Below are 16,286 nucleotides of genomic sequence, written 5' to 3' on the forward strand. Positions count from 1 at the left end.
TTCCTAACAAAGCTGTAAACAAGCCACCTCCTTAAAATGTTACCATAAAACTACGTTTGGAAAGTGTTAAATACTTTTCACAGTCAGATGCCTCCATCCAAGCTTTTTGATTCAGACCACAAGAAATCCCAGCATTTATGGTCAAAAACCCAGGACAACCATGTGTTTGACCTAATCCAACAGGGTGTAAAACAGTGACTTCATGTTATTTATACCCCAGATTTGGAGGGGAAAAAAGACAAGTAACAAAGTACAAAAACACCAGAAGCTGTGTGTGGATAATTAATGTCTCAAATGCAGTGAAAATTTGATCTAGTTCAGCCCTACACAAACCTACAAAAGTTATTCACTTTTAACTAAGGAAAGAACAGGTATTCCCCCCCAAAATTCAACCCATTGTAACTTATAACTGTTAAGGGTATCAAACGATTTGTATCGTTAGCATTAATATACGTACTTATTGTCAACATTTAAGCTTTCTGACTGAATGCACTGTGTTACCATGGAAGCATTACCTGGACAGGATGACACTGTACTATACTCATGCTGTTACGTGTCATTTCGAGCCGTATTTATGCATTCCACATCTTAACTGTTTAACTAATCCCATTCAGATTTTACATGATTGTTCCCTAACAATCACATTATTATGAGTGAGGTACCCCTTTTGCAAAGAATGGGGGGGACTTAAAAAATTTGGTTTAAGAAAATGGCAAGGAACAAAGGCATGCTTTTGTAACAAGGGATTTTCCATGTTCGTGATGGAATGATTAGTATAGTATTAATATGTAAGCCATGTCATAGTCTGACAGTATACTGCATAAATCTAACCCAAGAAATTATTCTGACAAATGATGTTGCATCAAACACAATTTAGACACACCATGAAAATCTGCATTGGTTAAATTCTATGTCTGAAATATACGGTAGGATTTGTAAACAACATCTCACACGCCAAGGTAACAAAGCTGGCTGGTTCGAGATGTCGCGGGATGTTTACGGCCACTGTGATGTGGGGTCAAATATAATTTGTAAAATTAAAATCTATTTTGCCCTTTTAAATTTAAGCAGTTCAGTATCGACATCTGGACCAAAAATTTGAAAAAAACAAAAAGATTTTCCATGACAAATTGGTTAAGTAAAAACTAGGGAACAATTTAAATGTTTTCATCTTGCACTGAAATTTAGAACGTTTGATATTTTTGTCTTTTATCATATTATAACTACTGAAAATAAATTCAGTGTTGGTGATAAACCTTTGCAATTCTACAGTGGATTTTAGCAATTTGGTGAAATATTTAACCATGTTCACATTAATACCAGTTAAATTAGAGGCCTAATGTTATAAGTTAATAGGGTCCATCGTACGATCCACACTCCGTCCTAGCTGGCCGATGACGTTCGATTCGATCGGTGGTGAACTGCTTACCTTTTCGTGGCCCTGCTGCAAGAGTTTGTGCAGAGTGTGACAGAATTTCCAACAGCTGACTTGGTTCCCTTGAAGAGGTGTTCTGGTTGCTAGGGTCCAGAAGGTACTCATCCCTTTCTCCTGGAATGTTCCCATAATGACACCTGAACATTCAAGTCAAGGCAAATTATGGTGTCACAACCAATTATTGTGTTTAAATGTTTTGTCATTTTTTAAATTTTTGATTACCATATAATGCATGAATGTTATTAACAACATAAGAAATAAGAAATGCTTTGCAAATTAACAAAATTTAATAAATGATGTAAATTGCTATTTACATATTCAAACACGCTATAAAGTGAAGCTGTTCTGTTTTGTCACTTTTCTTGTTTTACAATATATTGTATGAATATTGCATGTTATTAACAATATAAGAAAAAGAAATGGCTTGCAAATTAACACAAATAAATTATGTAAATTAATATTTTCATATTTAAACAGACTATACAGTTAAGCCATAGGGAGAAGCATCGCTTGCTGATAACAGCAATCGGTAAGTCACAACATAAATAATGAAAAAAATCAGGTAATTTCTACATTAAACGCAATTGGCTGCCAGAGTGGGCATACAGTACTGGCCAACAGATATATGCTAGCAAGTCAAATAATGGTCACCGCTGCACACAGTTTCAACAAGTAGACTATCAACTGTGACATATATCCAAGGTCTAATTGACAGCACGCTTGAAACACAACAGGCCAGTAGCAATGAATTCATTAAGGAAAACACTTCAAAATAGTACGAAGGTCAACGTTCCACAAAAAGACTGTACTTTTTTACCTTCAAGTTCACTCAAGCCTCCTGCTTCCCTTTAAAGTGAAAGTATGGGAACACAATTGAAGAGGTCTCCACAACATCACACCTGGTATGCCTTTTTCCACAAACTATCTTATAAATACATGTTACTCTCAATGAAAACCTCCAAAGGCAATGCAAATTCTCAAGGATGTCATTGACATACAAAGAATCATGAAAACCAAAATGACCTTTTCCATGGTTTGCTTTTTAAAAGTCTTTACTTTAATATTGCAACTATTGTTTCTAGTTCTTTCAACTTTCATTCAAATCGAGGACAATATGTCCCCCGCAACTTGTCTTGTGGCCTTTGGAAAATTTTGAAAGACACTTCAGACAAAGAAAAAAAAAAATAAAACAACAATGCTATCAGTGCAAAGATGGAAGTACAGTAACTTATGTTATCTATTATCAGACTTACAGAATAGTGATGCCATGTAGGTGACACGGCTTCAACCTACATGTCACATTAGGGAGATATGCAGGTTGGTATTTGGGGACGAACTGTATGGGGTGGTGGGGGGGGGTACTTGCAGAGCTACCTGTACCCATTGATATACATAACCGCCTTTCCAACTAACATTTGCTTTCAGTTCTATACTGATGGACCACTCACTCTCATGGTTCAAAGGATACTTGCATCTGAGTATACAGCAAATAGTACACTACAGAATGCTATATATTAGTGTTATTACATACTACACTATACTACATACTAAACTATATAATATAGTATATACTATACTATATATATACTATAAGCTGCCTTAAAATATATTGTCTTATCAGCTATGAACACCACTAACTCCATTGGTCATATATACGTTTGTACTCCCTAAATGATACATGTGACCCCTATTACAGGCACCCCATACTGGGAGAAATCCTGACATATACTGTAACTATGTTTGTTAAATAGTACATTAACTTCAAGAGATATTCCTACGATACTACAGTATCACAGCAGGTTAGTGGCAGCACCTCTGTTACACTTTCCATCTTTGGCATTCTTTCAGTGCACTCTATAATATCAGTATCAAAATTATGTTTAAAGTTGACACAGTTCTCGAAACATTAACAGATTGTCAAATTTGAACTTTGATAGTTTTGTGAGCAGGCCTTTGACATTCAGACTACTTACTGTCTAAACACTGGTGAACTTCATGGTTTGCCAGAAGAAACACAAATGGCACTTTCATGTTAGATATTTGAAAAGGAAATAAACACATGATTAATAGGTTAACGTTCTACACTAAAGACTTGGCATGAAATTAAAAGAAGTCCTGTTTTACCGCTAACTTAAAAGCAGCAGATATTATTGAACTGCTCCCATGCAAGCCTATACAATAATACGCGCCCTGTAATTCAGGAAAATGCCAGTTGGAATTTCACTTTTTTAAATAGCTCCTGGTGCATTTTGGAGGTACAGTTTCTATTTGTTTGGCAAGTAGCCAAAACTGTGAAATTCTAGGCCTGGTGAGTTCCCCATTTGATAGGCTTTCCCTCTACATTAGTTACAAGACAATGTTGCATTGTTTTTGGTCGTATTTCCGTTGGACATGATTACAGGAAACACAGCCAATAACATCTACCATGCATTAGGTGTTGGATTTCTCCACCACTTGTCCTACAGTATAACTTACTAGTACTCATATAAACCCACATCGCGGGTTATTTTCGATCTTGTACCGTAAATTTATAACATCTACAGTGTTACGAAAAACATTAAGCATACAAAGATGGACATGTTATTACAACCGCCATCCATGAAAGGTCATTAAATACATCAGAAAATTTCCCAGTAATAAAACAAATAAATAATATAAACATTTTTATTTACAATATTTCAAATTTCCCAGTAATACAACCATAATAATATAAACATTATATAATGTCAACCATGTAATCTTGGAAATGGATACGGATTTATCAAAATTTTTAATTAGTTTTGCATGTCCCTGGATAATATACTTACGTACATATGTGTATCAATGTTTGTGTTGACCAAATTCTATGAAATTTCCCAGAATTACGACAATTATAATATAAACATTATATCATGTCAACCATGTCAACAATGTAATCTCAGAAAATGGATACTGATTTATCATAATCCACAGGTTTGTATGTCCCTGGATCACAAACTCACGTACATGAGTGTATCAATGTTTTGTGTTGACCCAATGGTATGAAATCGAATTCGTTATTTTGAAATCCAACCCAGAGAGAGAGAGGGTTGTATTTATATGCGTCCTTATCATATCAACAGCTTTTCCTTTCTCAATTGTCTTTAGCATGCTAAAGACTTGCCTAAAATGGTTCTAGATCTTATTTCCTGGTAACTCTATAAATCCTTCCTGAGATACTACATAGATATGTTGAGACTACTAAGCGAGAAACATTTCCCTGAGAATAAAAAACAAAGTTTAATATGATACGACAGAGGGAGGGACTGTATCAACAGGGGAGAAACAATTGGACCATGTTTATTTTTTTTAAGCTTTCTTGCATTTACATATTTGAGAGCAATCATATTGTCAAAGGAAAGTAGTGCAAAATGAACCCGAGCAATGCGACTCGGCATATAAAAAGTTGTCACGACGAGGCTAAAAAAATTTGTCGACGACAACACTAAACCAATGGAAGTATCTACAATTTTCACAGAATTCTCAGACATTGAGGAGTGACTAGGAGAGTCAGCTCAGTGGTTAACGGTAAGGTCCCCAGTTCGAGGCACTCCAAGATTAATGTATGTCGTCTAGTTACACAGTTGTTGACTAATGACAATTCCTAATCATGGACGTTAAAATGAATGTAAGAGACTGACTTCAGTCAGCTTGATAAGCCAATGAGGCTTCTTCGCGAGTTCCTGCTTGCAGGAGGATCTAAAATACATACATACATACATACAAACATACACATATATCGTGTCTAGCCTTTCTATGCTACTTCTCTTATCAATGACTGTACTTTTCATCCCCTTTACAAATGGAGTATCAAACAAATATCGATTGCAGTTCATTAAAAACGCTAATTGCATTTTCAACGTGAAATCTTCCCATAAACGAAGATGAAGAAAGCCTCGTCACAACATTTATTGAAAGGGCAACTAAAGTAGTTTCAATCAGAGATACATTCGGATACCAGAAAGAGGGGAAAATCTGCTAGTTTTTCGAAACATATACCAACGCTAAGCTAAGGCTGCACGGTAAACCGTAAACTCGTAACTAAAATCAGTTTTAGAAACTGCAATTTTAACCGGTTTCGTACATTAATGAAAAACAAAACAACTGGAGAAAACAAATCACGAAAAAATTACCCGTAGAATGAGTGAGAATGGCTGAAATGGTGACCGTGGAAGTTGTTAACACTGCAGAAAGTTGTACACGTACTAAACAGGTTGGAAGGTACTGATAAGAGACACTTATTTCTACAGAGGCCACCAAAAACAAGACCAGCGGTATGTGTTAAATGCGCCATGTCAGAGCTAATTTGAGCGGTAATAACTCAATAAAGTTGTACATGTACACATCAATACATCAATAACTACCATCATACTACACAGATTCATTCCCAAATAATCAGTTTTTCAGTGATTGCTTGGCTGACAGTCTGTAACCGGCTGTCTGCAAATATTTTAGCTTCACTATATTCATATATACGCAAATCCCTTTGTAAACAACTGGTCAGCCTATCCTATGGCTTACTGTGCACAATTCATAACATTAGGATAATCTGCCACAATTTTCGTCACAAAACATGGGAATGAATCATGAGAAGAAAGATGGATATATATTCCAAATAACTAACAAGAATTTTGACCTTAAAATTTACCGCAAGGTAAAGGGAAATATCTGGCAATGATGTATGTGCAGCTGCTGAGTCAATAGCCACCTGGGCCCTCATAAGGATCTGGCCGGTAAGTGAACCCCTCTCCTCCCCCTCCCCATTGATCTGAACTTCCATCCTACGCCTCTGATAATATATGAATGTATTTGTATATCTGGCGTGGTGAGAGGTGTACCCCACACACGAGAACCTCTTTATGTGCATTAATGTAAAGGATACGCCGGACATGTTTCTCTTTGGCTGGGTTCTCCTGGCCATTAATGGCTTTGTTAATGCTTGTTGTCTGAAAGAGAAAAATAACAAATTTTGGTTACTAAAAATCATTACGAATTCAATCATTAGCGCACTATTATTGAAGAAGCAGCTCATAAACTGCTTAAGTAGATACCAGTTCAGATGCATTGTAAATCAACAATGGAATCTATACTTTAAGAGTGAAAATGGTGCATTCTTTAGGTTTATTTAGAGTAAGACTATAAATTAGTTCTACACTTAGGTCTAAATGCAAGGTTGTGCTCACACAATATTTCAAACAACCCAGTTTTCGACTGAGGATGGAGGTGGGGCCAAAGACCCATCCTCCTCCCACCCCACCCCCATTCGTTTTTGCTCACACCACCACAGCAACCCAATTTCACTATTATTCAAGGATCCCCATTACCATATTAGATGAGTATATACACAGTATATTCAACTTTTATGCCAACATGACTTTGTGTCATGCAGTACTGTGCATTGTCAAATTTGACTCTTAAAGATCCAGAAGTGAACTTTGACCTCAACAAACTGACATTGAAGCTTTAAACCTTACCTTCTATAATGTGACTCAGTATTTAACAATATAAGAATGAGCCACTATGATGCATTCTCTTAGCTTCATATCTGTGAAGTAGCATAATGACCGGTCATTTAATAGTGTGGTTGCACATTGCTCAATTTACACAACCTTAATCTTTTAATCCTTTACCCCCAACTAAGACACTAAGTAATGTACTAAGCCAGGGTTCATTAGGCTCATGTGTAGCCAAAAGTGCTTCTGTCATTCCTACAGTGGAAGAATAAATGATAAGAACAGTGCTGATTTTTGTGTCAAATTACCAAAAATGATAACACTTAGAAGAACTTTTGACCTAAACTCCTGAACACAATAAACTACAAAAAAGTAAGAAGTAATTTAAGAATTTGAACAACTGCTGTAGGCCATGCAACTTAGCATGAGGAATTTGTTTTGTTTTTTTCTTTGTGCATCTTCTGAAATCTCCAATTGGTCAGTCCATCTCCAATTGATTATCAAATACCAAAAGTTATTTAACTGTTTGAGGCGATGCAAAAAGTTTGTAAGATGTGGATAGAAAGACTAACACACACAAACAGACAGACAGATGCCACTTGATAGTCTTTGCAAACACACTTATGCTTATAAATATGCAATTAGTATGAGCAAACAGGCTACAGTACGGTCTTGTCTTTAAACCTACCATTTATTGTAAATCCCTGTTCTAAAGAAGTTCCCTTTCTTAAACATGATTCCCACACATGTATGGAAAACAAGGTTGTATTGTTACTTTTAAAGTACTCCATGAAAGTCTCCCACACTAAAGCTATAATTTACCACACACACACTAGCTACTCCACTGCATAATTTCCACTAGGCTGGTACAGTAGTTAATAAGTTATGTACATTAAATAGCCAAAGACTTTCTAGTACAGTGTACCTCTTTAAATCAAGATGTAACTGTCAGGAATGACTCACTGGAAACATTCAGCCGGGAGACGAGGAAACATGGCATAATAAACTGGAAATGTTTGACAAAATGTCATATTTAAGATTGACATCTAGACACACACACACACACATGCTCAGAGATCTGTGTTTACTTGTCAGAGTTATTTATAATATGAGACGTGATGACTTATATCAAGGGAGACACTACAGTACTGCAACTCAGCAATCATTCAGGTCTCTATGATAGGTTAAACTTTGATGAATGACTTCCACATAAATATACTCACTGGATACAGTAGCTAAGGGAAGATCTTATTCAATTCAGAGATTATCACAGGTTCAATTTCTTCACACTCAAGGCTGGAGACTTGAGCAAGTATACATATTAAATAATACTATTAATAATCCGCAGCTATTTTAATGACGCTTGAAGCGACCAGGAATTTGCCAAGTGAGGGGCGAAAATGTAGGCCAACTATCAGAGCCGTAGATATGGCATTGCAAACTATCTAAGCGTAGCGTACAAGAAAATTTTGGCCTCCCAGATTGCTGGAAATGGCACTTCCCAGGCCTCGTAAGTTGCATCTTATCATTTTCTCTTTTGAAATTACTAGCGATATCATAAAAACATTTAAAAGAAATTTAAAAAATATGCTCAAGGGCTGCCCCCCTTGGATACGCGCCTGACCACAAATGTGGGAGAAACCCGCAAGGGCTTATGGATTACATGTCGGGTGGCTTCCAATTCAACATGTTTAACTCTTATTTGGAAACTCTTCAATTTATAAAGTCGTTTCAGATGGAAAAACTGTAGATTGCTCTTGGATGAAACACCCACCTTACTATGACCCGGCCGGGGAATCAAACCTGGAACCTCCCGATTGCTAAGCCTCATTGCTTCAAATGCCACCGCCTTTATCCACTCTGCCACAGCACCGGTATCATATATCACCTATCACTACATCCAGCCACTTCAATTTTTAATGGCCTTTTTTTATTTATTATGTTTATTTTGCTGTTACGGAGACGGGGGGGGGGGGGGGGGGGTTTGAAGCTGATCTAAAAAATGACCAAAATGATGGGGCGTCGGTTTCGGTGTGAACACTGCTAACATGCTCCGTCGAAAATGCGACAAGAAAAACAAAGAGAAAGTCAACGGTTTCGGAACATATTGGCACTATGCCATGACACAATTACCAAACAAAATGACATCCCCAGACACGACCATTCAAACAGAATTTATCACCTCAATGTAGCAAGATGATTCTTAGCCGTTTGGAGGAGTCATTCATCGGGAACCTCGAGAAGATTTCTATCACATCCTTAAGATGACACACTTTCGGTGATAAGTGTCTTCTTTTCGTGGGGAATACAGATTAGCAAACGAGAGCTCAGACAGATGATAGGCTGATTCTCTCCAGTGTTCTGAGCTAAGACTCAAATCTCTTGCTGGGGATTCCCTATCAGAATCGTCCTTGAGCCAATCAGATAAATTCGGTTTAAGTACAGGTACAAGGCACTCGGTCGGTCAGACCGTCCATGACACGCTAATCTCTTTGACCAGCCAACTTTGCTGTTATGGCCAAATTTCCAAGAGCCATCTCCTTCCTTTGGTCAGCAATTTTTAACAATCCTATGCAAGATATTACTCAAAACCTTAGATCCCTAAATATTGGCTTTATTCACCAAATGAAGGTTAATTACCGACTAGTACACCTACAGTAATCAACTCAATTTTGACCGTCAAAATTACATCACTGTGTTGGCACATTCTTCATAATGGGATGGACCACAAGTCAAAAGGAAAGAATTTCAACCATTTTTTTATTAATTCTCCATAATTGTTTGAAAGCATAAAGAAGACAAAATTGGTCCAATTTCTACTCAAAATGCACCAGTAACAAAAAAGGCCTTATTGTCTGAGGAATGAAAACCTCCTTAAAATAATGAATACCAGCCTAAATATATGACATTTAATATCAAATATAGCAATTCCTTTTGGTGCAGTTCTTTGAATTAAAAAATTTAAGTCAAAACAACATTCAGTTTTCACAGTAAACATATGAAAAGGACACTAAAGATTTTCATGAAATGTTTCCAAAAGGATCAAGCCTGATCATCTTGAAATATATCTTGAAATTATATCTGATTAATTGCTAGATCAACTGTCATGTAGCTGCATGGATGGCTTCACATGAATAACTATGAACAGCATTCCTTATTATTACAGATCGATCCTACTGTCTGCTGTACACTGGTTTATTTCCAGTATTATGATTTTTTCCTGAATATTATTGTCCAATCAAATCTAAACAATGAAATCAACATTCCTCAATTTTAATAAAAAAGCAAAACAGCTGCATTGTAAATTGCAAATTGTGGCAATGACATAATCTCTTGTTCCTAGGAAAATATATTAAAACTTGATGACTGAAGATGACCTGAAATTCTGTGTCTTCACGAGACCTACAGTACATTTTGCAGAGATATTGAAAGGCTACTCGCAAAAAGGGTAATTCAGATATCGAGAGCTCTACATAAAAGTATGAATATTTATAAGCAGATTTATATACACTTAGGGGTTTGCAACACATTAATTCTCCCAAGACTTACTGGTTTGGGGATTTACGATGCTACGATACTTTCCCTGTCTCCTACAGTACTTTTTTTTTCCTTTTCCTATATAGATACTACTCCTAGGGGTGTTAGCTCAGTGGTTAACGCCAGTGCCTTTCAATCATAAGGTCCCGAGTTGGAGTCACTCCAAGATTAATGTATGTCGTCCAGTTACAGAGTTGTCGACAATTGACAATTCATAATCATGGATGTTAAATATGAATCTAAGAGACTGAATTCGGTCAGCTTGCGGGGATTCTTCGCGAGTTCCTGCTTGCAGGATGATCTAACATACATGCATACATACTTAAACTATATGACTGGAACATGCAGTAGTTCCAATTAAAGTAAGTGGGTGGGGCCTCCAGAAGTGAGGGCAGTATTGTATGTTTAGGTAGATAGAAAAGTGCACATGTAGAGATGGAGACAGGTAAGCCAGGAGTGAAGTACTGGAAGTGAATAGCTATTGTTACAGTGTGTACTGGGCACGTATAGCTATTGTTACAGTGTGTACTGAATTCCTATAGCTATTGTTACAGTGTGTACTGGAAACCATATAGCAGTATACAGTAGCTATTGTTACAGTGTGTACTGGAAACGTATATGTTTACTGTATGTGCATACATAGTGAGAATACAATCAAGAAGAGTTGTAGAGTTAAATTTTACGTCAATGTGCTTTGCATATACTTAGCGACAGAAACGATTGAATTCACCACTATTTTACACACAGTATGAATTTGATAACAAATGCTGCGATTATATGGGGCGAAAATAGTTAGCACTATATACCAAAACTGTATGAAGTCAAAATAAACAACTCCATAACTACAGTATGAGCAAATAGCTTGTATTGCTGCGCCTCCTTTGATAATAACGGCACAGTTTACACAGTCAGTCAGTTGTTGTAAAGTTAAAACTCTACAATGGTACAGGTCAAGAGAGGTGTCTCTGTACCCGACCATGCTTTATACTGTACAGTACCAATGGGAACGACAAGACAAGACTAAATTGAAATTTATAGCAATCTTGATTAAATATTTGACATCTACTATCTTTCTGTTTGTGGTAGATAACATATAAGGTGTTTCATATCAGTGACCTGATCCAAGACTAACTGGACTGAATTCAAATTTCAAGGTTTTGGCCAGCTTCAGGACAAGAACCATGAAGTGAAACTATACTGTGTACAGTATGCGATGTATGCACTATGCATGTATGTACATACTGTACAAAATACAATTGTATGTAAAACCTGTAGTTAACACCAATCACACAAACTGAAAAAGAATTAATAAAAGGGAATGATTTATTCAGTAGATCTCATCACAAGAACGCTTTGCAAAATGGGAAGAATTGCTGTATAAGTCCAACCAGCAGGTTTTATTATGTCACAGAAATTATATTATTTTTTAAGAGGCAACATTAAGAGTCTTCATAAGTATAACATAAAATTTGAACCCTAAATTTTCCCTGACAATCTTTCAAGCTACAAGAGGAAATGACGTGGATGTGTGTGTGTGTGTGGGGGGGGGGGGGGGGAGGGGTAGGTCCTCCTTTATCAGTAGTCCCTATTCCCATTCCTCCCACTCAAAACTTCCTTTCAATCATTTCTGTATATATCATAACAGTGACATACAGAACTGACCTACAATATTATGACTGTCCTTTCACACATCACAAACTTTACACACATCCTATGTATTTACATTAACAGCTTAATCTCATATTTGCATCCATAAATTCCTGAGACCTGACTGGGTCTTTTGTAAATACTGAAAAACCTTACAAACATTGAGGAACCATTTAAACGAGCTCACTTTGTGCATTTACTCTAGTCTCTAGCCCTACTGTATATACCATAGGTCACACATTCAAGAATCTGGCTAACAAGTGGTGGGACAACGGCATCACCCATTTACTTTCAAGTTTCTAATGACAACGTATAAAGTGGAAGCAAATATTTCTTTTCAAAATAATTAGCCACAGATTACAAAATGAAACTGACATAAAACAGTTAATGGCAGAAGTCCATGTTAGGAGAGGTTTGTTTTGGCAGTTAAAGTATTCAAACAGGGGATATGACTTTGAACAAACAGATCAGCTGTGGACAGTTGTCCACCTGACGACACTGGTTACATCAAATTCAGATTGCATTGTTACCCCACCCCCCCCCCCCCACCAAAAAAAAAACAAGTATAATGATAAACTGGAATCTCCTTCCAAACATTTGGAGCTACTGGAATGAACCAAAAATATGTGGCCATCCAAATGTGAGTTTTACTACCCAGGCCAAAGCAGCTGTTCTATTCATCAAACCTACAAATCTCTAATACAGTATACATTCTTTGTTATCTTGCTTCATTCATATACAGTAGCTGAACATTCAGACAACCAAATCATAAGGCCTGGTTGTCCAAAAGAAGGACAACCAGAAAAATACTTTAAAAAAATTATTTACCTGATCGTACATGTTATAAAACACTTAAACATGACAGTTTACATTGTAGATCTGGATCGAGCACAGACGATTATTATGTAAAAGAATCTGGATTAAAATTCTGAGGTCTTATTAAAATCCGAGCAGAGTCCAGAACAGGATGCAGGGGCTATGAATCAAATCTGCTGTACATAACAACTGCTCTCGAAATCACAGGTTATCTTCAATAGAGCATGATCTCTGAATTGACAGACTTACGTGAAAAGAAAGAAACATATAGATATAATGCAGATTGCAATGTCTGATAACACTGTAAGTATTGCACAATACAACTGTGTAAGAAACTGAGTTCCATTCGATCCTGATCAGATCTGGTTCACGTGTGTATACGCAGAATTTAATCTCCCGAGGAGTGAACCTTCGGACTGTTCTAGCATAAAAGGCCTACAGTACGTCTCAAAGATTAAGGCATCCGACCACCATTTTATTGTACTAAAGAAGATGACCAAATTTAGGTACAACATTTATTTTGATAAATGTTGCAGACTGTTAAAAAAAAAAAAAAAAAAAAAAAAAATTGCTATCAGTCCAGGTGGTAATTCTACTACACTTTTTAAGTTTTTGAAAATTACCCTTTTAACAGTTGAGGTTCACCAATAAGAGTGACTAAACTACAGTCTAATACTAAAGACTATAGTTTCTCAGCTGTAACACAAACCTCAATTAGAACACATAAGAGAGCAGACCCTTCCTTGGATAATGGCTACAGTAACTAACTAAGGCCTGTGAACACTCTATATTCTAACTGTTGATTGGAGCCGAAGCTTATGAAGTACTGAAAAGTGTTAGGGCATACTGTATATACAGTTCAATAATGACTCAGTGCCAGGCATTTGGATGAACATTGTAATTTGCATGGGTCAGTGAATTAAGAAGGGGAAAAATATCCTTTTCAAGACAGATTAATACAATAGTTTAGTGAGTGATGACTTCGAATCCCACCAATATTATTATTTACCCACATGACATCACAAATTAAACAAAATCAGCCCTACAATGGTGTTTTTTGTCAAATATAGGTTGCTTTCAAAACCTATTAATAGAAAAACTATAGAAGGAACTATGTATTCAAGTAAGGAAATCTTGAAATGGAATGACTTTGGTATGGTTGGATTTAAACTACTAGGAAATGGTAATCCAATCTCTCACCAGTCATTGAACTTAAGTATTGATCAATTGAGCTAAACATGTGAACTACATTGTCACAGAGCATGTGGTATACAGTATATGTATAGGTTAGAAGCCACCAATCTTATCCACATGGAGGTACTGTATGAGGTTGCCAAGCATTATGAACTGATTTCCTACCTAGAGGTCAAGTATTATCAATTGTACACATTTTAGTGCCAGCTATTTATGATATAGATATACTGTGTTATACTTATCTATTGATCATAAAAGTAAAAATAAAATAAAACTGTTAGCAAACTGCTTATCTACCAGAGAGCCTGTGTAAGAGAATGTGTAAAAGTAAGTTGGCCTGACATTTCAATCCTAGCAGGATCTTCTTCAAAAGCTAAATGACAAGTAACCGTAAGAGAAGACCGTGTGTTTTTGTACCTTTCGTTACTGAACAGTTTGTCATTTAGCCTCTGTAGAAAATCCTGCTAGGATCGAAATGTCAGGCCAGCTTACTTTTACACGATCATAAAAGTAGTTTCTTTAATTTATTCATTGTTTTTAATGGTTCTTCTCATGTCAAGTGCCTTTCAGATATTCTTTCTTATAAAGTGCTATAAAACATATTTCACTGAGGAAGGGTTATTATTTTATAACACAATTAGACACAGGATTTTTAAGTGGTTCGATGCTGTCAACAATTTAACTTTAGGAAGGGAGCAAATTAACGAGTCACAAACGGAGCTAAATACCGAATATGTCTTTTCGATGTCGGCAAACCATGACATGGCTAAGAGTAAAATACAGCTCAAATAATATGAACCTTTTATATATTGACGTTTGCTGAATCTGTTCCAACTAGAGCAGCAATGCTATAGAATCTTGATACTTTGCACAGTGAAATTTAAACATTGAAGAATTTTGTAGGTCTGCATGCACAGACCTGCTCTAAAAGGAAGTACAAGGACATAATTTCATAACCTGAAATTCTCTTATAATTACTGTTTGGCCCCTTCTGTACTGTCATGAATGATTTAATATAAAAACCACAACCAATAATATCACTACTCACAAAGTCAACAATATTTGTGAATCATGAGTGGGAGTGAGTCTTACATAGCTTGTAAACCGCCCTTACAAACTACAGTATGACACAGTTAGAACACTTAAAAGAGTCGTTAATCCAATTTTATGAACTTTATTATGGTAATGATGGCGGGGCCAAGGATTTGTCCTGGTCGTCCCTCGGACAATCGGGTGGTATTTTTTTTTCCCGTCTGTATGAATGATTGGTCAAAATAGTAAATATTAATTTTTTGGGGCTAGGCCTATATGCAATATGATAAAAACATCAACATTAATATTATGAAAATAGGCCTAGGCTACATTGAACTTGCAGCCAGCAGCAGATATATATTTCAAGAGTCATTCTATTTTCCCCGGATGTTTACTTCCAACTTGCAAATTTTGACAGCTTCTGGAGTCAGTTGGCTACATTTGGTCTAACTTTATTGCTGTAAGATTTAATGATAATATTAAGCATTACCATCATTCATTGCTTTTATTTGGTTTCCAACAAGCCTACTAAAGGCCTACAGTATATGCTTATTAATAATAAGTTAGTTTCTTTTCAATTCAGGGCTATCACTTCAGCATTCAAGAAACTTGTCAGATACATATATATTGGGGCCTATCCACAATAAATCGATATACACAAGAACGTAGGAGTATAATAATCTTACAAAACCCAAACTTAAGTATGGCCTAGTCTACTGTGTCACTTTGTGCAGACGTCCACTGCCTCAGTCAATGTTGTTTCTTATACTGAATGCAGTTACAGTAATTACCCTGGCCTAACCTCCTTCGCAACAAGGCCTAGGCTTAAGTACGAAAAAAATAGCTTTAAAGAAAATAAGACATACCTGTTGTTTTACAAATGATTGCCTTTCAGCCTCAAGGCTATCTGTACTTCTCCTTACCGACAACTTAGACATCATTAATATTCGTGTATGATGATTTAAGATTAAATTTTATATCAGTGTGCAGCCATGACTCAGAGAGCGGATTAGTTTCACATTGAACTGTGTTATGATTGTACTATCTGACTACGCTATAGAGGGGGTACGTATGAGTCAACACATTGCAGCCGCAAGTTCAAAATTGTACTGTTTTGTACAGGTGTACCGAGTTATTGTCAGTATCTATAATTA

The 16,286-nt window shown here is 36.4% G+C and overlaps 1 protein-coding gene across 4 annotated transcripts in view; it reads right to left on the minus strand.

Moving 5' to 3' along the window:
- LOC139980469 (huntingtin-interacting protein 1-like) overlaps positions 1 to 16,220 on the minus strand; it is a 51,008-nt gene extending 34,788 nt beyond the window's left edge. For 3 of the 4 annotated variants that reach the window (XR_011797564.1, XM_071992089.1, XM_071992091.1), the window contains exons 1-3: positions 15,999 to 16,220; positions 6,336 to 6,399; positions 1,430 to 1,572 (exon numbers count right to left, since the gene is read on the minus strand). Coding sequence is in view for 3 of the 4 variants with exons in the window: in XM_071992089.1 (XP_071848190.1) it covers positions 1,430 to 1,572; positions 6,336 to 6,399; positions 15,999 to 16,073 (282 nt within the window). In the remaining variant the exon portion in view is untranslated. The remainder of the gene's footprint in view (positions 1 to 1,429; positions 1,573 to 6,335; positions 6,400 to 15,998) is intronic. The other variant, XM_071992090.1, reaches the window with a different exon arrangement.
- Between the last annotated feature and the right edge of the window lie 66 nt (positions 16,221 to 16,286).

This window comes from Apostichopus japonicus, chromosome 15 (assembly GCF_037975245.1).
Source record: "Apostichopus japonicus isolate 1M-3 chromosome 15, ASM3797524v1, whole genome shotgun sequence".
In the NCBI taxonomy this organism is placed as follows: Eukaryota; Metazoa; Echinodermata; class Holothuroidea; order Aspidochirotida; family Stichopodidae; genus Apostichopus; species Apostichopus japonicus.